Source organism: Anneissia japonica, unplaced genomic scaffold, assembly GCF_011630105.1.
Source record: "Anneissia japonica isolate Jap-2015-1 unplaced genomic scaffold, ASM1163010v1 scaffold9290_len831353_cov190, whole genome shotgun sequence".
In the NCBI taxonomy this organism is placed as follows: Eukaryota; Metazoa; Echinodermata; class Crinoidea; order Comatulida; family Comatulidae; genus Anneissia; species Anneissia japonica.
Window position 1 is genome coordinate 621,656 of NW_022745682.1, and position 23,617 is coordinate 645,272.

Genomic DNA, 23,617 nt, shown 5'->3' on the forward strand with positions numbered 1-23,617 from the left:
GATTGAATTTGCAAAATTATAAACCAAATTATAATAATTGGAATAGGAAATACCTGTTAAATTACATTGATGATTTTGAAAATTTTAAGGCAACAACTCATTATGGGGGAAACGGTGAAATATTATACTGCCCACAACGTTAATTTTATGGAAGAAGGGGTAAATTGATGTTTAGAAATGATTAAATTTTGTTAGAAGTGTGATTTTTTTGCTCTGCTTGCTGTATTCTTTCCCTTTTTAAAGCATATAATACCATTGAAGGACACTCCATAAATTCATAGCCAAAAATACTTAGGTGGGTGGGGGCAGGGGAATACGAAGTCAGCATTTTCAGATTCAATTCAATTTTGGCAGAAGTTAATCTGATGGGAAACAATGTGGCGTTATTTAAATAAATTTTTAGTTGATAAAAAATTGTATTGGTCGTGATCGAAATTGCATGCCATTTGCAATATAGTATTTTAAATCTATTTTAAAAAGTGCATGGACATTACTAATCTTATCAATTGGTTGAAAATAATTTATAGAGTGTCCTTGTTGAGCTTATAGCTGTAAAACTCCCTACTCCCTTCCTGATTAGGTGTGTCGAGAGTTTCAGAGAGGAGTCTGCTCCCGGGGGGAGAACGAATGCAAATTTGCACACCCTGGGGAAGAGGTGACAATAGACTCGACCGACAACACGGCCACTGTCTGTATGGACTACATCAAGGGAAGATGCTCGAGAGACAAATGCAGGTATTACCATCCACCCCCTCATCTTCAACTGCGAATCAAATCAGCTCAGCAACACATCACGCAGGCAAACACCGCCCTCACTGCTGCCGCCACGATTGTAAGTCATATTAGCCTATACTTCTATTCATTTTTGCTTCTTCTTTGCACATTCCAAACATGCTATATATTAATAGGACGTGGGAGATGATAAGACACTCATTTTACAATCATTCATCGGATAATCCCACCATTTTTTCCAAATCAATTAACTAATATTCAAAACAGATGTTCTGTGAATTATGATTATTTATAAGGAATGTTTATGAATCATGGAAAATCTAGCTATATTTTCCTTTTATTCATGTTATGACAAACTTAATCCTGTGATTTATAGGGCAGGTATTAAAATTAGCCAATCACATGTGGGGAAAGCAAAATCTCTTGTACCTTAATCACCCTTCCCTGCTATTGCAAAGCAAATTTTGTTGTGCTTCAACACTTACATTTCCTTCCCATGATGCAAATGCTGTTGCAAAGGGAAACAGTGTCAAAACGCTTGGAAGAAGTGTACAAATTTTAGCATTATTATTATTGGAGCACATGCTTGCCCAGTGTATTGAATGGCTTTTACATTGAGACCAAAGCTTCTGCATAGAGTTCAAAGAAGAGTGCTATACATGTACATGCATGCTAAAGACCTTAAACTTAGCGAGTTTGGAAATTAAAAATACATCCTTGTGTACGGCATTTTTTTTCTGTCTGGTTTTAACAACCTGTTGCTTGTGGTGCTTATGTGGCGCCCTCATTCAGGTCATGATTTTTTATTTGCCTTGACATTTTTTTATTTTCATAATTTCTCTTGTGCATTCTTTGCTTTTCTAACAGGTTGCAATTAGTTGTGATGTATTCAAAACATAACACTTACATCAAGCAATGAGGGAACTCAATTCTATACGATGCACACTCAACAACCAAACAATTTTTTTAAATTATGTTACTCTAAACATTTTGTTGAAAGTACTCGAACTGTATCATTTTAAAAACATTAAGAAAATTGTTTGTTTATTACATATTTTCGTATACGTGTATTTTCACAGTATATTTTTATTATATCATTGTGTATAAATATATTATTGTATATATTTATGATTTGTATAAATGTACTGTTGATTTTTAGTTACAAGTACTTGATATTTATACGAGTATTGTCAACAAATGTTTCATTTAAGAAAAATATATATTGCGATTACCATCTTATTCCTTGGAAAGTTTAGTTACTACTTTTTCTCTTTCATCCAATTTTTTTTGTGTATTTTCAATGTGATAAAGTATATGTACATGTAACCTCAATGTAAAGATAAAAATACTAATTTTTTTTTTTATTGTGTGTAAATTTTTACATAAGGGGATAAAAATTCCTCAGTGCTCTAGTAAAAAAATATTGCATATCGATAAAAATCATTAGATTTATTTATTTTATATTTTACTTAAATTAATCTGTGTCAATCAACTTTTCTTGATTTAAACTTTTTGTTTACAATATGGAAATTTGCATAAATTTTATTTTGTGTTTGGGACAGAACTCTAGTATTGTTTGGTGCATACTGAATGTGTTGGTGTTTGCGTGCATGTGTATAAATTATTTTATACATATATGAACTAAATTTTATGCCCAAAACCAAAATACCAATCAAATTTCCTCATGCAATAATATTTCTATGTATGGTCTGAGCAAACTATTCAAATAATTTATAGAAAAACTATAAGTATTATGGTTTCCTTATTTCTTGTCCAAGCGAAACCTTTTTTAAGATTGGCAAACTAATGGAATGATAAATGCTATTTTTGTAAGGAGGAGGGAGGAAAGAAAAAGTATTTATTTATTCATTTATTTGTGCTTGGAATATGCTCACAGTAAAGCCATAATAGGAGCAGTTAATGTTTAGAGCTTAAATATAAAGAGAATGAAGCAAACAACCTGGAAACCATTATCTAGCCTTTACCCTTTCCACAGACCACTGGGATGGGGGTAACAGGCACCAGAAATAACCCTGAATTGACCTAAATCTAGAGAAAACAAGCAGTGCAAATTTAAACTACTACTTAATCCTTTCCAGTCTGCCCCATTACCATTGCCTGAGACTCTATCAAAGTTGAGAAATTACATCATCTACACTAAATGTCTAGTTTTTACTAGGTGCAGGCATTTTATTTGGCCTTAATACAGGAGGCCCTCTACAGAAATACTCCTACATCATTCTCAAACAATCCTATAGAGAGCAGCCTAGCTATAAAAAAATTATCATGAAATCTACACAGGATGTACGTACAACACCCCTCGCTTTAAAGTATGGTCAAAGAGGGCGTTTTCGCGACGCCATACAACTGGAAAGTGTTAAATTAAAACAGCAATTGGCAAATGGTCTCAAATACATGTTAGGTTGTTGACAGATTAGTGAGTGAAAAAAGTGAATGTAGGCTATGAGCTTCTGTATTTTGATTTCTATTATTCCAAAGAATAGTTTCAATTTATTTTCTTTTTTCAAAATTGGAAAAATTATTCTTATTAAATTATATATTATTTTAATTTTATTTCACAAAGGTATGACCTTTTAGTAAAATTAAACTGTGTTTTATAAGTTCACACAGTATAAATTTATTATATTATATATGTAATGTATACAATTCATATATATTTTATATGTTAAATTCAAATATATACATAAACATATATAAATACATAAACATATATGTTTATGTTACTTTATTTGACAATATAACTAGTTATTGTTATATAATATTTAGATTATGTTGTATTTATAAAAATGCTTAAAGAATATAGTATTATATTATATGGTTTAGTTTTATATTTTTGATTTTGATTTTTGTTTGTGTTTATAAAGTAGATGTATGTATAGTTTATCACATGTATTATTTTCTCAACAGCTACATGGGCCTAACTTGCCATATGCTACCATAAATACAGTACCTTTACCAAGAAATATATGTAAAAAAAGACATGGGAAAATCTAACCGTACGTCGAGAAATTTAACATGTCTAGTTATATTGTTATAAGGTTCATGGCGCTTTTATGGTCAAAATTTCAAGTGAAAATGATTGCACAATAAGACTGCGCTTGCAAACAAGTTCACAAAGTATATATCACTGTCATGCGTGTATAACCGTAGCTTTGATAAAGCATCAGTAAAATACATATTTAATCATAAATTAAAACCAATTTTATTTCTTTAGTGTCAACCTACTGGCATATCTCTATTTGTGCTTTATATTATAAATAACATTTTTGAAATTCTTTAGTAACTGCAGGGGGTTGAATATTTGAGACAAAAACGCTTCTATGCACCAATTTTTATTGCAGGATACAACTTTTTCACAATAGTTCCTCCTAACCTCTGCTTTGAGTTCTGTCTATATGCTACCATTCTCAAAATGAAGAAATGATGATGATATTTGAAACAAATATCTTGTAACATTTTTAAATTGCATTTTTTGTTAATATATATTTTGCCAGAAATATCCCAAAATTTCATATTTACTCTTTCATTTCCCCACATTTTTTTTTTGACACGTGAAAATGTTTTGTGCTTTCAATCAAGCGTATATATTTATATGTATTGAATTATACAAAAATCTAAAAAAATAAAAAATTATTGAATTTATGGTAGTGTATGTGCAAATAGTGGTGTTGTAGGAATAAATATCATTCATAAATATTGTCTCTGTATTGCATTTGCAATTCATGTTCCAGGGAACGAAAGATGGTGCCTGATGACAGGTCTAGCTTTTCTATCTACCGTCCTTCCACCACCTAGAAATTATTGAATGTCAAGCGCCAAATTAGCTTCAATTTCTAATGAAATAATATATTATTTGATTGGAAACAGTCTGGATGATCAGATTTTTTTTTAAATTAAATTTTTACCAAATAGCTTCGATGATATAGAATTTTCCCAATTGTCTGCTTATTCTTATCTTTTGTGTTTCGTTTTGAGGTAGATTAGAGAATGTTGGATCCTAGTGCATGAAGGGCGCCATCTAGAGTTTCAAAATGTATAGAGTCAGAGCATGGGGGCGCCGTTCGCTGCATGGCCATCTTGGGCCTATCAATCGCTTTTACTTGTTGCATGTAAGGATTCAAATTGAAACTGCTAAATCACGTTTGTCTACTTACTCGGCCTTAATTCTACGGGCTAATGAATATTCATCATATTTCTGTTTCTTTCGTCTGTGCACGATGCTATCTTTTTTTATTGGACATGTAAAAGCGAGTGAACTGTTTGTACATGCGCCCCCTATATTGTCATTTTGACAAACTCCGACTCTTCTCGATTCATAATTGCATGTAACACTGACATCACCCTTTTTTGCTCTTTTGTTTTTCCACCCACGATGCATTGCTGCTCTCGCTGTTTATGTTAATGACTCTGCCTGTACATGCTGCAATCCCATTGGCCAATACCCATCTGCTGTGCATATACTAATAAGCTTCCGACCACGGCCGAAACAAACAGGCTCAAACGGACAAGTGAAATCAGCGAAGATCTATTAATGGTACTGTCTTTGCTTGGCATTTTAATTAGGGTGTGAACATTCAGCTAGCTTTTTTAAGTAAAGCTCTTTTTTTTTTTTTTAAATTTATACCTGGTTGTGTATGTATTGCCGTCTCTTTTACTAGTCACCACCCCCCACTCCGTCTCTCAACATAAACCATTCTCGTACTCCTCTACCCACTGTTGTTGCATCCTACTTATTAAATTTTTTTTCTCGCTACCAGAATTTATTATCGTTATTATCATTGTGTGTTTTTTTTCTCAATAGTTATCCTGCTTTATATAACTTATAGCTAGTTAGCACAGCAGGCATTCACACTACTACCCAGGGGTGTATGTTGCATCATCTGCACATCATGCTTAACAAAGAGGGCGCCCTCCCTTCAGCCACCCTTCACATAAGGCCTTCTGATTAGGATGCTGGCTAAGGCTGAACATTTTTAGTAAACGCTAGGAGCTTCATCTATGGGCCCTAGCATATATGTTATAGATGCATATTTCCAGTCATTTATACTCATTTGTTAATCTGTCTTTATGTATCCTTCTTCCACCCTAACATATTTGTTATTTGGTGTTTAGCGCTGAATACGGAAATTAATAACAAAAAATTATAAATTTCATGTTCACCCCAACCTTCCCCAATACAACTTCAATTATGGTGACAAATACAGCTGAGAATTCTATTTAGGGAGTTAGGGATTAAGCTATGGAATTGTTTTCACTAATTTAAGTATAAAGTGCTTTTCAACTATTTAGCATTCTAATAATGGAATTTATTAATCATATTCTTCTTGTCTTGTCTGCTTGTCAAGTGTTCATGATTGCATGTGAAATGTCCTATTTCATATCATGCATGTAAGATGCGACCAAGTCCATCCGTAAAGCTCATTAACAATTTTTAAAATCACAGAAAATTAATCAATAAAGTACACACAGTTATCAAAAATATAAAAACTATATATATATATTTTTTTTTTTGCGCTTTAAGCAATGTTGTATAAACAGTTACTTTGGTGCAAATTTGTAAAATGCTTTTTCCTTTATTTAACAAGAACACTTTAGTTATTACTTAGTGCTCTTTCATCTTGGTTTTTCCCTCATCTGTTTCCCTTGCTTTTTCCCCCTCATCATTTTACACCAAACAGTGGGGTCTTATTACAAAAATTTCACATGCAATTATTGAATACATGATAAACAGAAAATGTTTTCAAAAATTCCAAATGTGATCCACAAGAAGAATATATATGTATATATATTTTCTTTATATATTTATGGAGAGAGAATCTATTCCAAGGTTCATCTACTCTGAAAATGACATTTGGAATTTCTGAACTTAATGTTTATTTTTTAATATTAACAAATTGTGTTTGCTAATGCATGACCACACTTCGCCCCTCTTATAGGCAATGCCGCCAATGAAGAAAGGACCAGGTATGACAACGCCAATGGTTCCAACAAATTTTATGTATCACCATCACCCTCAGCTGGCTGCTGCAGTAATGGGACCACAGCCGTTAGTTCAAACATGTAAGATTGCAAACTTACTGCATATGTCTCTGTCATCGCAATTTTAATTTCTTAATTTTTGTTTTTATATTCTCTTAGGTTTATGAACATTATTTTTTTAAGTGGTTGGATTTTGATTTTTTTTTTTTGTATAAATATTCATCAAAGTGGCTGTCACATTTTTCGGTGGCTCAATTTTAAGGTATCCTTCGGCGCCTGTAGCTCTGTGTCCTGCGAAAGGCTGTCATGCCAAGTAATGGTATACTCATTGGCACATAGGATGACTGTAAATAGCATGAACATGAATTATAAAACCCTTTCCACAGTTTTAGTTTCGGAAGTTATTTCGTTTATATAATATCTAAAAGTACTGTCCAATCATCATTTTAATATATAGTAAGTTCATAAAATGGTTAACAACAATTTGAGTTGGTTGAAGTAAATTATTTTCAGATTGGAATGTATCACTTATTTCTAAATTTATAGCAGACATCTGTGAAGTTATCTTATTTTCATTTCATTTATGTGTCCCAAAATAATTTTATTTGAATACCTAAACATTTAATAAAATAATAGAGTAGAGTAAATTTCAATTACAACCAAGACTGGGAAATAATTATTTCTATAAAGTAGGTGGCCAAGTCATGACCCATTGCCTTTGTCATCATCACCATTATCGTCATCCACATCATCATCATTATCATCATCATCAGCATCATCATAATGTCGTAAATCTTATTAATTATTTCACAAAACATTTCTAGAAACATATTTTATTGCTACAGACTGATCTATATTTATATATTGTGACATTGCATCATATTAATCTTTGTATTCATCATCATTATAATCATCATCATTCTCATTTTATCAGCATCATAATCATCATCATTATAATTGTTGTCATCAGCCATGAAACACTGGTGTGTTACATCATCATCATCGTCATTGTCGTCATCACCATTATCATCATCTTATAATCTTGAACACCATCCTCATTACATCATCATCGTTCTCATATCATAATCTTTATTATCATCCTCCTTACGCTTTTTAGGCTTTGATATCATTTCCTTTCCACAAAATATTAACAGAGAAGAAACATGAAAAACACTTTGGCGTGTAACATCGTCATCACCATCGTTATCATTATCACCATCATCATCACCACCATTATCATCATCTTCATAAATGATCCACATTGACATTACAGTATCACCATCCATCAGCATCTAAAGTTTAGTTTATCTTTGGGGAATTTCGTATGCTTACCAACCACAGTGAAATAAAAATTCAAGTACTGTAATCTCAGACCGGCTTCAAATAGATTAACAGTAGTTCAAATGCTTTTTGATTACTGCTTTTATGTAATTGCTCTTAAAAATGTCTGAAAATAAATTCAATAAATGTTTTATTTTTTACCCAATCACAATGGCTGTTGCAACACCTACTAAAAGCTTGCTAAAAAGCTTGCTTCTAATTGGCTAATATTATTTTTAATAAATGCACTATAGATGAAAATGTATAAAATAATTATTGTAATAATTTTCTAAACTCATCTCGTATTAAATACCCAAAAAAAAAGAAATAATACTATCTACAGTAATACACTCAAAATTCCAAAAACTAAAGATAAAAAGAGTAAAATTCAAAATGGTTGCTTGTCCTAAAAATATATTTAAATTATTACTACACTTGAGCTTAAATTAAAGGCAAGGGGAAAGAATTCCATGTATAATAAATTCCCATCAAAGATGATGATATTAGCGGTGTCAAATTTCCAGTAAACCACAGGGCTCACTTGCAGACATTTAAATAATTAATGCAAAGATATATTGTAGTCTATCAGTCATGTTACATGGTGATAAACTCACTTTCTATATTTGTACCAATCAATCTTAAAGTCAATCAATCATTCAATCCATCAATCTCACTCAAAATGACTTTAAGATTTTTCAACACTCTCTAGTTTTATGTGACAAATATCTGATTTAACTATATTTGGGAATGATGATGTCATATCACAGCTATATATATGGGCATAATGATGTCATATCACACCTATATTTGGGCATGATGATATACCGTACCAATTTCAATTTTTTTACAACATCGGGTACACTAACAGGCCAAACATATTCAATTTTTATTCAAAATTGTTATCGGCAGCAGTGGGTTCACAGACAAAGTTTTACAAAAAGTCTAGCCAAATGTAGGCCGCAAAATTGAGTCATCCATCTAAAAGAAACAATTCATTTAAAATAATTCAAATTTAACATGACTCTGATGAAGTCATAACTTTGGAGTCCTGTTTGATACAAAAAAAAATACATTAACTCGCTGAAGATCTTGGGAGTGTTGTAGGCCCCTGCGATGTCTGTTTTTCTTACACCATGCTAATCTTGCACGGATTTACATTCATTAACACAAATCCAATGTAGCAGGGGATAAGCACTAAATTTACCCTAGAAAGGCACAGTAACATATTTCTCATTTGAATCAGGTTTAAGTCTTGGAATTGGAAGCAACATTCACTCTTATTGCAGAACAGTATTCTTTAAGCATTCATTCAAAAACAGAGATCAATTTCATTTAGAAACATTAAACAAAAGTATAAACAATCTTGTTTGAAGATACAGTAGGAATATATATCATCATTAAAATTATTCCCTGGTGAATAATTTTGAAGCTCATATGCAATTCAGCACAAAGATGCTGCAAGTTATGTGTTATTCTCCTACCTTTATAATTTTGAAACAAAAAATATATAAAGTGAAATCTTGTTTGAAAATATTTAGGTTTAAATGTTTTATGCATATTATCATTAAAACTTTTTTTCTAGTGAATGTCATCATAATATGGGATCTAAATAGATATAGATGTATTTCATTATGCTTTCTAAGTTCTAAAATATACATATTTGTTTTTCTTCTTTTATGTGTCTTATGTTTATCACAATTGTAATACTATATATTCAAGACAGCTTACTACTTTTTGTTTTTCATTGATGATATTTTTGCTTATGCCACAACTATATGAATGTGTTGTATACAAAAATAATGGCTACCAAAGCAATAGTCTTAACACATTAGGAATGTTGTTAAAGTATTCAAAGAAACTTACAGCTACCTCTTGTGCTGAAACTGTCGCAAAGTAACGAAATACTTAACCGCCATCTTTTTTTTTCCCTCCATTTTCTCTTTGTTTTGTCTCTCCATGCTGTGATCACAAACGTGTATTACTTGGTTGCTTGCCTAACGCATCTGAATGGCTGCGTCTTGCTTCGGCCACTTTAGTGTCCATGGTACCGCATCAAGGCACATTACCGTACCTGACGCAACATCTAGTCCAAGCTCAACAGGTAGTAACATCAAATTCCGCTTACCTTCCCATTTTATGGCAAAGTTGCAAATGTAAAAACTTGTTTTTATAGAAAATTATTTAAACCAGTGCATTTTTAAATTTGGTCGTAATAGAATGTATAAATATGGTGTTTTTTACGTTTTAAGAAACAATGATTGGTGTTTAATCTTTCATTAAAATTCTTCCCACATCTTTCCCCTCTCTCCCCCCCCCCCCCAAAAAAAAAAGGAAAACTTTTTTTGACATTAGCCACTTTGCCATGAAATGGGATGATTGATTTGGTCTGTGGTAGAATTACTAAAATGCATGTTATCAATAGGCAGCCGGCTCATAAGTTGATCATTTAAAAAATGAATGAGGTGGGCCTAGAAAGCCTTGTTCCAAAGCTCACTTAATTTTTATTTTAAAATTTTAATAGTTATAATATTGTATGATTGTATTTTTTTTTATGATGTTTTTTGGTTATATTTTCAAAATCAGGGTATGCTTTGATGAATATTTTTAATAATGAAGCTTTGGCCAAACTATCAAATTTCATGTGACAAATTTGTGTGATGTGCCCATATATGGGCATGATGATGTCATATTACACCCAAATATGGACATGTCACATTTTCTTGTCACATAAAAATTGATAGTGTGGACAAACCTCAAAACCAAACACACCCAAGTACTCTGAACTTGGATTGCAAACTACCCATTATTCCACAAAATCTTTAATTACATTATTGAGTGCACATTAATAAAAAAAAAATTAGTAGGTTCATAATTTTATAGGCAATGTTATTTTCTTTAGTGTGTCGGTGTTTTATATTCAATTTCCAAAAACCCATTTTCTTCAAGGCTGTGTGTTGAATTTGTTATCAGTAGAAAAGTAGATTAGAAATTGTATTGAAAGTATAAATGCGTTCTACTGTTAGGAAACTATGAATTATGCTCAGTTGTTAGATACATGTGGGGAAAATTGGTGAAGGGAAATGTTTAATATGCTAATAAGTTACAAGCAAAGAATTCCTTATAATTGGACAGAATATTGAACCCTGATCAAATTATGGAATGAGAAATCGTTAGGGCCTGTATCTCTCTCACTCGCTCCTTTAGATTTTTGGAATATGCCTGATTATATGAAGGATTATTTTCATTTTTCCATAGTAGATCCATCATTTAAGTAGTGGAAAGAAACAGTTGTCTCTTTATATTCATCTGATTGTGTTGCGTAGAGTATAGTTGAATGTAGATGGCTGCAAACAAATTGGTTATTTTGAAGCTAAAAATAATGAAAATATAAATCTACCTACTTTTATATATTTTAGTTATTAGATTAAAATTCAATCTTTAAACGATAAAATATTTTTTCTTGCCAATTAACAGATTCAGAAATAATACCATTCCCATATTTTTTTTCATAGAGGCTCAAATTGGCTGGTAATAAATTTTATGTTTTTAATAGTCCTGTCAGTGTCAACTAAATGGTTTCGTTAATAACTTTTAAATTTTATCCCCTTATAGGCAATTCAATTTTTTATTGAATTTTTTACCTTTTTTATAGATTTAACCACATAAAATATCTTGAATTAAATTATTTTCATTTTAATATTGGTTATGGATCAAATTAGGTGAGGGGAAAATTATATTATTTTATCCAAATTATATAATTACTGGAAAGATATTTGGATAAGATATTCTCATCTTCTGCTCACCCAAACATGTATTAGACTAAAATACAGTATGTCTCTCAGTTGATAAAGGTTCTCCAAGCAGCATGATTTTTGCATTTCCTGATCTTTTAACCATCTTGTAATGGCAGATTTAAGGGGAGGCCCAGCAATTTAACCCCCCCCCCCATCCCTCACTAATTTTTCAAGATTATAAAAAAAATGGGTGGGGGGAACCCAGAAAATTTAATTAAAGGTCTGAGCGTGCCATTTCCAGCCATCTAGAAGTGCCATAGACATAATTTTTCTTATTATTCCTTCACAGATAGAGGTGACCCTCTGTTTTTGAAGGTCCCTTCCCTGGACTCCCTCTATTTCAAACTTCTGGATCCACAAGTTACTGCTCCCTAAATCCATCTTGCCATCAATTTTTTTGCCTTCCTACTGGTGTTTTTCCTTTTGTAGATTCCAATCCAGCAAACAAAAAATATATAGCAGGTTTTAAAATGGCATTTCTTGAGCAAGATGGAAAATCTAGACAGACTTACGTTTATTCACTTTCTTGAAATTTTTCTTTTAGAAATCAGAAATTAATGAAATATCGCAGTTGGTAAGTGGGTGTGGAGACAACATACTTTTTTTTTTTAATGCTGTATTTGAAGTCTGAACAGTGTGATTATTCTGGTGTTTTATTTCAATACATGTTTTACAAATTTTTGATTTTTAATTAATTTGAAAACAATTCAACTTAAAATTTTATGAACATTAAAAATGTTGTCTGATTCACTGACATGGTCAGCCAAAGGTTGAATGTTCATACCTTCATTCAAAACTGAAAAGAAAAACCCAGAATAATCATAATGATCGGACAAGGAAAAAAATAACATCATAAAGTACATTTTTCCAACTAATGGGTAATGGTATGGTATATTATGTTTGGGTGATTGGTATTCTGTCAGTAGAACATTTTGCAGGGTTTTTTTTTTTTTTTATTTTGAATTAAACCAAATCTGTGGAATGATTTGACAAATCAAATTTAGTACTGTATTAGTGTGTAATTCTCAGAAGAATGTTTGTTAGGTAAACAGATTTTTATTTTAAATTTTATAAATAAATGATTATTGTAAATGCTTGAATAAGCGCCACACCAAACCTAATTTTTTCGCTAAGCTCTGCTCTCGAAAAAGCGCCGCTGCGTTTAATTGAGAGTGTATTATTACCATGTTTGTAATGAAACACTTCAAGAAACAGGATTTTAAATACAATGAATACAGTGTTAAAATGAATAAAAAACACAAAATGAAGACACAAGCATCCTTATAAATGTTTATTTACGATGACGTAGTACCTATGATATGCCTACTGGACTACGGGAATATGTGAGGTAGGTAAGGCGGGACTTTTTTATTCCTTGATTTGTGTACTTTTCAGAGGAGGGTGGATAAAAATTTAAAATAACGTTTGGTTTTCTTATTTTTTAGCAAATCGTTTTGCCAAAATCATCCAGGTGGAGGAGAAAGTAAAAAAATAAAATTTTATTGGTGAATCTAAAATAGGATGGATAAATTCTTCAAATTTATATAATTAGGAAGAAATATACATATGTTATCTTTAGAGATTTCAAGGCAGCAGAGGGCGTAATAAAAATAAAGAAAAACTTTTTTTTTTCTGAAATTTAAATTTTTTCGTGGCGGCAGGTGCACTAATTGGCCAAAAATTAAATTTTATTTTTATTTGGAAAAATCAATATTTTGCAGTTGGTGGGTTCGCTAAACAAGGTGCAAAAGAAGGTCTTGTCCAACATGGGAACTGGCATGGAAAGTGCCTAACAATATTTTTTATACGCGCCGCTCTCGAATAAGCACCCTACTGAAGCCTCCAAAAATGTTATAAGTGCCGCAGCACTTATTCGAGCACTTACGGTGAAAAGAGTTGTGTATTTTTGACTGATTAATTTATTGATTGATTGAATAATTAAATGAATGGTTGATGTAATGGTGTATTGGTTGATGGATGATAACTAAAGTTAATGAGATGCAAATAAATATTAAGTCCACTACTGAGGGTTAAATTGAAAGAAAAGCTGCAATTAATTATACTGAAAACATCAATGTGATTAAAAATTAAATGTTAATAGTTTGGAACATATGTATCATATAACATATGGTCTGTATGTAAATGATAATCAAACCAATCCTAGTAGTGTAGTAGAAGTGCTAACATAAAAAGGAGAAATTAAGACTGTGATAGAATGAAATGATGTTAAGGAATTGGGATACTAATATTATCAACATGGATTATGGTTTAGTGGTTGTTAATAATTTTATCTTAGATAGTAAATTGACATTTTCTAAAGTGGTGTCCTGATTAGCTCATGTTATGTTTGTAATTTATTCTGGTCACAGTTGTTTCAATGCACTCTCCCACTCGTGCGGTTGATACTCATTGAATAATAATAGTACAGTAATGGTAATAGCAATGATATTGGTCTATTATTCTTTATATTTCTTTTTCATGATATTTGAATAGATAATAAGGATTATAATTCATTTTAAATATCAAGTGATAGATTCTTAAACATGTTGCATTACCAAAATATGTTCTTTTTTTAGTAGTAATACTGAATTTAATAATATAAGGCCTTTTAAAAATATGTTGATTGTTATTTTTCTTTTTAAATGTAAAATTTGGGGCACATAGCTGACTAATGATTTCTTTATGTAAAATAATATATTATTGCTCATGACTTAAATATTTGTGTTTGACCAGTCACTGAATGTTTCACTTCCCCTGGGTGGAGGTAATTTTTATAATATATTTTAAAACCTGAAGTTATTTGGGCACTGTATGCTTTGCTTGGTCAATCGTGACTTTCTAAGTTTCTCTTTTTCCAGTTTTACCAAACTTAAAATCTTGTTTAAGCCTTTTTTTCTTTAGGTAGATAGGGACTTATCATCAAGCATATTTTTGAAATAGCCTAAAATTTAGACATCAGAATACATTTCACAGAAGGTTGCCAGTATATTTGATAATTTCAACCCTTATTTATATTCTTTTAATTTTTCAGTCTGATACAATGCCAGTATGCCGTGACTTCAAGTCTGGCCACTGTAAGCGTCCAAATTGCAAATATGCTCACGTTTCCGAAGGTGAGTTTGAAATTAAATGACTTTGACATTTATTTGCTTCTATATTTTGTGTCAATGTGTGCCCTACTTAACTTGGAAATCATTGACAACTCTTGAGTGACGAGCTTAGAAAGCTTTCTTTGTGATTAACATTTGCTAATTATTGGAGTTGTTAAACCCTTTAGGAATTTAATCTTAACTCTCAATTCTTAACAACATATCCGTTGCAATTCCCAGAATAATAAGTTCACACCAAATATTCATAATTTTTCAATATTTATTGCATTAATATTTTACTATGAATTTACTACCAATTTCCAATTATACAATTCATATCTTTGGGAAAAATATTTTTCACATGTGAATAACATCCCTTAACTTTGAAATATCTAATTATTTTATTAATAAATCTGAGTTTGTTTTTGTTAAAACTTTGTTTTCTATCTTACTAATTTTAAGTAAAATACTTAATGTATAGTTCCAAAAAGAATCATATTTTCTTTTTAATTTTCAAAAATAATATTTTTAATTTCTATAAATAAACTGAATTTTGACCAAAGGGTATCATACAGATATGTTGTTGAAATTGAGTGAATGTAGCAGATGGGGTGATACTGCAAAATGTAACAGCATCATTTTCTGAAATTTTGTACATTACATGTACTTGTTTCTAATCATTGTCCTTAAAAAATAAATAAATGCCACTGGAATCTTAAGTTTAAACTTAAAAGTTAATTGACATTTTTTTTAATATAATGTTTAATTAAAACCCTATAATATTTAAGTTCCTTAAAAACAGCACCATAGGTGTTTTTGGTTTTTTTTCCTATAAAAACAAAACCACCCAATTTTCTGCTTACTCCTGTAAATTCTTTGTGTGCAAATTACTCGAATTTAAATATTTGACAATTTCCTATCTTAAAAAAGATGGTACCTACAAGTACATAGGCGCTTATTTAGACCTACACACACACACATATATGAGTAATAGCTATGAGTTTCATTGGCTAAAGTCAGAGGCCCCAGGCCTTAAGGGGCCTCGGGATATTTATCAGTATTTTTGCCCTATACATTGGTCGAGTGGGGCATTTTTAAAGAGCACTAACTTGTTAAAAAACTCCATCACAATAATTAAATAAAAAGGGGTTTTTACTCCCTCCAGGGTAGTAGGGCCTCGAAGAATCCTTAGCTAGGAGGGTCTGACCTTTTCGTTATGCCACTGCAATGAAAAGAAGATTAAACCTGTTATTATAATTTGCCAAATTAGTATATTTCTGTTGCCTATTAAATTTTTTATGAATTAATATTCCTGATTCAGGATAATAACTAATAGACTTAAATAATATATTATAACACTATTATTTCAGTTCGCTTTAATGTAATATCAAGGATAATGGTTTAGTGTCTGTATCTCACATGTTATGTTATTTGTGTTCTGTTTCCCGTAGACTATGTAGAGATTATAGACGGCAAGGTAACCATGTGTCGGTACGCCGCTCAGGGTCGTTGTGCACGTCTCAAGTGCAAATATTACCACCCCCCAAACGGCGTCCAATCAGCCATACCCACCGCCATCCCAACTCCCGTAGTAAACAACATGTGATATCTAAGTGAGGAACATGTGATAACAATGCCAGCAACATGTGAAGAACTTTTTGATCACCATCCGAACACCATGTGATCACAGCTTATTCCGCAACTTAAAACCATCAACTGAATCTTGAACGTCATTCCAAAGAATTTTTCGTTAATATGAGTATGGACGGGGAAAAAAATCTGCCTATTTGAGGAAATTAGAGACAAAAAAAAATAATTAGTATATATTTTTGGTGATTTGTTGATGGAATACCTAGACTGTGCAATGATCGTGCCACGTTTTAAAAACTAGACCAAAAATTTGTATATATTACATTGAATGGTAAGGAAGACAAAGGAAATAAACCATAAGTTGTACATTGCAAGTAAAGTAAGAAAAACACCGCCCTCATAAGGCTTGTTTGCAAGTTGGCATGTACTCAAAAAAAAAAAAAAAAAAATCGCATGGCTGGTAGCTGACTCACTTTTAATTGCCAGAATTTTCTTCCACTGTTATCCCACCGCCTTTTTCTCACGCCTTTTGGGTGTTCTGATTGCGCCTTGCCAAAACCACACGTACCACCTATAGATGTGTTTTTAAAAATAAACCCACCGAATTTTCTATCACTTATTACTGTATGAGCATACCTATTGACTCATTACTGATGCATGATGGAAATGTCTAATTTGCATAGACGTTTTCATAATTATTTTTTTCTATGTTTTGTCACCACATTTTGCTTTCTTTTTAGCATTTTTTTTTATGCGAGAATGTATGTGCTGCAAAGTATATTAAAAACAAACAGTGCTGCCGCAGAAGTAGTCAAAGCATGGCAAAAAGAACTATCATGTTTAAATTAACTTGCAAAGAAACTGTATTATCAAATTTTGCAGACGGCAATAAGCGTTGTGCTACTTATAAATTCCCAACGCCATGAAATGTGTGTGTATTTATACACCTTTCTTTAAGGAGGGTGTTTATCAATTATTTATCTATTAATATGTGTTATGAACACAATAAACTTAAAACTTGGTTTGCCATATTACAAATTTTCTTTCTATACTTTATTTTTTAATAAGTCCATTTTTTTAAATCATTGCTAATACTTAATATGATGATCATTGTGGAAAATTTTGAGAGTTTACTTTTTATTAGTAAATTGACCATTTCAAATATTAATTAGAGAAAAAAAATATTTTTCACTTTAAGGATGTTTTTGCTATCTGTGGCAGAATCATCTTGTTCATAAGAAAGAGTAAACTACATTAAATTAATTGCTATATGAATATGCCACATTTTTTCTGCAAATGATCATACAATTTGCAATAATAAATTCATAAGATTTATAGATATTTATTTATTTTGGATATAAATTGAGCTTATTTGAGCAATAGACAAAGACTGCGGCATCTCTGTTTAGTCAAATCGTAGCTTTTGTTAAATGTGTCTTTTCTATAACCCTTGGCTTTTCCGTGCCCATGCAGAGTATGTAGAGGTTGTCGATGGAAAAGTGACCATGTGCCGTGATGCTGGCAAAGGCAAATGCATCCGCCCCAGCTGCAAATACTATCATTCACCTACATCTGCAACAACCACAGCTACTGCATTTGAATAACGCCCCATCGCATCCAGACTCCTGGTGCTAATTGGCAGAGGGTCAGAATATAGCTGGCTTCATTCCTATTGGCTGAATTCTGTATGCTTCAAGTGCTGCTCGGTGACTTTATATTGCAATCTAAAGGCCTTGTGGTTGCTTGCTTTCTGCGCTGCACACCTTGCTGCAGACTTTTACACACAGTAGTCTGCAACTTTCAATCCAGTTTAGACCAGTTTGCTCTAGTTCTAACCAAACAGATGAGCTTGTAGTTACATGATATTGATCATGCAGATCATCTCACTTTTTCTTGTTTGTTGTCATGTTTCATCTTTTTTTGATAAACTTTTTCTAAATGACTGTAAACAATTTTAAAGTTTTATTGCTTGCCAAATCAGTAAATCATCAGTTCATTTTTTCAATCAATTCTAAAACTTGCCAATCATTATTGAATTTATCCTTGTGCCAAATATTTCTAAAATGATAAAGTATACTGGTGTTTAAAGTTGTTGACTACTGTTCTTTTTGATTGCCAAATTCTGATTTATTTTTTGTAATGAATATACTGATGTGTACCTAGTATGTATAAACATTTGTCAGTTTTTTTCCTAATAGTGTAGGCTATCTTATGATTAAGGAATAATCCACAACTTTTGTATACAAATCAATGGCTCTCCACAGTTCTTAATGGTAAGAACAGCCTTGAGAAATACCAAGAGATTGCTTCTCGTTAAACTCATTAAAATGATATATAGAAGTGAATATTGTAGTATAACTTGGTACAGTATATGCAATTTGTGCCAAATTCATGAGTTGTTAAATGCAGTTGGTTTTATTCTAAATAACTGCAGAATCTATTGCCAAATTTACTAAGTCAAAAAAATATAGCTGTTATCAATATTTAAAAAAGTATTAATAATGGTTGTGAAATTCGAATAAAATGATAAATTGTGTGGACTTGCAGTGTGAAATTTTAATATTAATTTGTAAATCTTTAATAAGATTCTTAAGATATTTTACATTGAGGGACCACATTAGGACAAAATATTGTTTATGTAAATTCTAATTTTTGTAGAAATTTGTTTTTGACAAAAAAAAAATTATCAAAAATATATTTTCATTTATTATTTTATAGACATCAGTTTTTTTAATTTTGACAGTTTGTGATTATGCAGATTTTTTATTTAAATATTCTATTTTAGGTTTACATAAAACTACTACAGGAACTGGTAGGCCTTTGGATATAAATTGGAACAACACTTCTAACACAGAAATAATAAATCAAGAAAACCCATGTCATACTTGATCATAACCTATTTATTCACCAAGCTTCATCAAACGCTTTGCTAATGGCCACCTCAATCTGCTCAGCATCTCAAATAAAATATGCAATGGCAAAATGGGGTCATAAAGCTCAAACTAACTCTCTTTCTTCCTAAAACAACTCATGCCAAGCTGTGAAATAATTAAATAATTTGTCTTAAATTATCTTAGTTACCTTACCGCAGCAAGAAACTCAATAGTACTATTCAGCTCAATTGTTTAACTGAAATTATTTTACTGAAATTTTTCCACAAAATATATATATTTTAGTCATAGGTTATGGTCAACATATTATTTCTTAATTACACAGTTAATGAATATGCATGAGTAATTAATGAATTCATTAACATTATTTAGTTATTTAGTCCAATTAATTGGTCACTTTGGATATCAATTAATGAATTTTGCCAAATCTTTTTAAGTAGTATTTTATTGTTTAAAACTTCTTATTCTTCTTGATGGTAATGATGTAGGTTAGAAGTTTCCAGTTTTAATATGTAAGAATTGTAGTTGTGTAGTCGCCAAGAAATGACCATTTCCAATGGTGATTCCATTCCAAAAAAAGAAGAGCTGAGCTGCATTTTTGTAGCTATGGGGATGAAGGTTTCCATGGGGACGAATAAATCCATGGAGTTGAAGATGCGTTATTTCAATGGAATATTCATGTATTGCATTCCATTGAAACTTGTGTTTTGAGATACAATTCAATGAATCATTTATGAAAGTAATAAAATGAAAAGAAAGTGGTGTACTTGATTCATTGTCTGAAGTTTGGAACTATTCCTGAGCAAACATGTATGTAGATACAGGACATCCTTGTGTCTGAATTTGATTGTTGCACGTTTTGTCCATGTGCATGCCTAAGATTTTGAATAATCTGCTAGAGTCCTGTATCTAGCACCTTTATTTTATGCATGCTCAGAATGGCAGTTTAATGCCTGGAATGTCATTACCATTGGAAATTGTCATTAATAGGTTAGTGTGAGTTTTTTGTGTAGACCAGTAATTGTTATTAGTTAGTGTGTATGCGATGAATTCCAGTAAGGGGTGTAGAAGTTCGTTCCGTATCTTTACAAAGATATGACTTTTAGCCGAGAATCAATTTTTATTATGTTTTACTACAGACATGTCATATTTGTCAAAAATTCCTGTTTTATCTTTTTGATAACATTATCATTTTTAAGATTTTCGATTCTCGGCTGAAATTCAACTATGTGGAACACATGCAACAATTGTATATAATTGTAAACAATTTTTTAAGTGTTTTGTTATCAGAAGGAAGACAACTAAACGTTAGCACTGTAGTGATTAGACGAGCTTGCTTGAATGAACAGTAAGACTTACAATCTTAAAAGGTGGTGTTTTTTTTTATTTGCAAGATGTCTTCACAGGAGCAAAGCGGCATTTTTAGATGAAGTCAACTGAATATAAATACTTAAATATGATTTATGTTTCAAGTATAGTAACCACTCTTTCATCTGTAATTGATATCTTATACTAGTGAAGACAGTATTTTACTTTTCAATGTAGATGATTTGAATCTACTCTTTTTATCCGTTTTCCTAAGTACAGTATATACAATAAATTTGTAACGATGGTAAGTGAGAACAGAATAGGCAGTGGAAATTAACATTTTACAATGAATTCTATGAATGATTCTTTGTTAGTACAGTATTACCTTAAGAGGTATATAATAAGAAATACAATATGTACATACCAACCAATTCATTTATCAAATAAATCTCACATGTTTTATGACTAAATATATTGTCTTGTAAAATCCATAGTTAAGATCAACTATTTTGAATTGTAGTGTAATTGTGGAACGGACAGTGCAAGACCATGGATTATAAATTATGTGCCTGTTTCATCATTTCTGAAATCTGTGATTTTGAACATTATTTTTGTGTAATCCATGTAGGCCTATTGATGTAAAGAAAAAAAAATTGTGCGCAAATTTTAAGCTGATTGCTCTTAAATACTGTATAAATCACTGTAGTGCCACTGTGAAAACAATCGAATTGCCATATTCATTCATGCTCATACGTTTGCCAAAATACTTACAGTATCTCCTCGAAAAAAAAACCACTCCTGACAATTAAGTTATAGTCAGTTTTGTTCATAATACATAGTATAAGCTAACTGTTCGGTAACTTTCTAACAAAACGAACGCTCAAAATTTGCCATTTTGGAAACATTTACACTAACGTTTTAAATATGCAAATTAGCAGGTTCCTGTACGCACGTGTGAGCTAAAATGAAGGCATGATGTTTGGGTTTCCTTTGTGATTTTTAGCTTGCTTTATTGTATGCTTCTACTCAGATTTACTATTTTAATGTTGTGAACTCCTTTCTAAGCACTCTCCTGTCTGTTTGGAGATATAGTACAGTAGTTAGCAGCAAACAATTCCCTAAGATGTTCGTGATTATTCATATGTGTAAACCAGAGAGCATGTTGGCGGGATTTTCCAATCGTGCATTTTAACTTTTTTTTATGAATTTATATATACATATATATACGTCATTATCTGGACAGATGTTTTTCTAAGATCGCTGGGATATATACTCTAGTTGAATGTATATCTTTGGTGGCTCGACTTTAAAATCCTGTACCAATATGTTCTCGTTATGAAAGATAGTATGAGCGGGAATTTATCGTTTGACTGTTGTCTGCATTTCGATGTATCTTCCAAGAAAAATATGTGCCAAGCTTACCTGTTGAATATGTTTTGTGTAAGTGTATGTATAATGCTTAAAAGTAAACGGCAGCAAATTGATATGCGATCTACCATTGACTTGAAAGGTAAAATTTGACTTTTAGACATTTAATTATAGCCAGATCACCTTGGAATGGTAAGCATGTGATCGGACTTGCAGCACGTAAGAAGGTTTTGCTTGCGCTCCTTTGAATGCTTTGGAATTTCGCTACTACCATGAAGTTATTTAAAATCTCACCAAGTGTTCTTAAAAAACAAATAACATTTATGCGTTTAATTGCTATACTTGCCGTAGAAATTTTGCAAGTGTCCAAATCCTATCAAATTCGTAAATAACATCGATAAGATACCGACAACGCAGTACAACTACGAGTGTACGCTAATCGGTTTACGCATACCCTGGGCCTAAACGCAAGCGCTAATTGATTTTCTTTAAGGCAATTTGGAACGCTTATTAATTGCTAATAAAGCTGTGTTTAGCACCATCTGATTGTTTAAAAAACTGTAAGAGAATCATCAGTAACCCCTACTAAAATGTGGTGACGGTTCTAGCTTACTGAAGGCCTTAAAGAGAGAGAAAAAAACACAAGGGCTGCAGCGCATACACGAGACATAAAATGTCTCGGCTGAAATGCTTAATAGTTAAAGATAGTTATCGCAGGAGCACTTTTTTCTTGTCTCAATGTTTGTCTGCTGTTTCTCATGTCATGTTCGTACAACTCTGAGTCTTATGAATAAATCAGAGTATAATATACTGAAGTAGAAAAGTCTTTTGTCATTTTTGCTTTATTCAATGCGTATCTGAATGCTTTGCTGTGCGTCTTTATCATAGCATGCACTTTGTTTCAATGCCGCCTCTCTTCATTATTATTATTATCATCATCATCATCATCGTTACTCAATTGATGTGTATGATACGACGTTCCATTGCAAAACGCATTAGCTTATAAGCTAACGTAAAATATTAGTCGCTCGAATATATTCGTAAAAAAAATTCGCAGTTTGTATTGGCAGTCGTCACGCTGTACGCTATGGATATACTATGACCTCATTTATATTATGTGCTAACAATTGTGTGTGGACGTACTGAACGTGTAGGTCTACGGCATTGTACCTAAAACTACACGTAATGTCACCGGGGCTCTTGTTGGTCGTCTGATGAAAGTGCATACTCGTTCCAGTGCACATAGGGTTTGTTTGATTCTCATATGTCCACGATCGCCGCCGGCGATTTTTTTTTCCGTACGAAACATTTGCATGAAACTTCACTCGGGCCATCTCGGATTGACTCGACTCGAGTTCGATACGAGTAACAAGAGCAGACACTTCGCAGTGTCGTGACGCTCGAGTTTTACTATTACTGTATTGCTCTTTATGTTTACCTACGGTAGGCCTATGAAATCTTACGGATTTATGGGATGTACTTGTGTAACTAACTGTGACTTTCTTGTACGTTATTACTAACGTAT

At 31.8% G+C, this 23,617-nt stretch overlaps 1 protein-coding gene across 10 annotated transcripts in view; it reads left to right on the forward strand.

Annotated features, from left to right (window-relative positions):
• LOC117120014 (muscleblind-like protein 1) overlaps window positions 1-22,915 on the forward strand; it is a gene marked incomplete at its 5' end in the record, with an annotated part of 39,145 nt that extends 16,230 nt beyond the window's left edge. For 2 of the 10 annotated variants that reach the window (XM_033265004.1, XM_033265012.1), the window contains 7 exon segments: window positions 581-832; window positions 5,222-5,287; window positions 6,690-6,813; window positions 10,089-10,153; window positions 12,391-12,420; window positions 14,878-14,959; window positions 16,387-18,141. In XM_033265004.1, the coding sequence (XP_033120895.1) occupies window positions 581-832; window positions 5,222-5,287; window positions 6,690-6,813; window positions 10,089-10,153; window positions 12,391-12,420; window positions 14,878-14,959; window positions 16,387-16,541 (774 nt within the window). 10 annotated transcript variants of the gene reach the window in all.
• Between the last annotated feature and the right edge of the window lie 702 nt (window positions 22,916-23,617).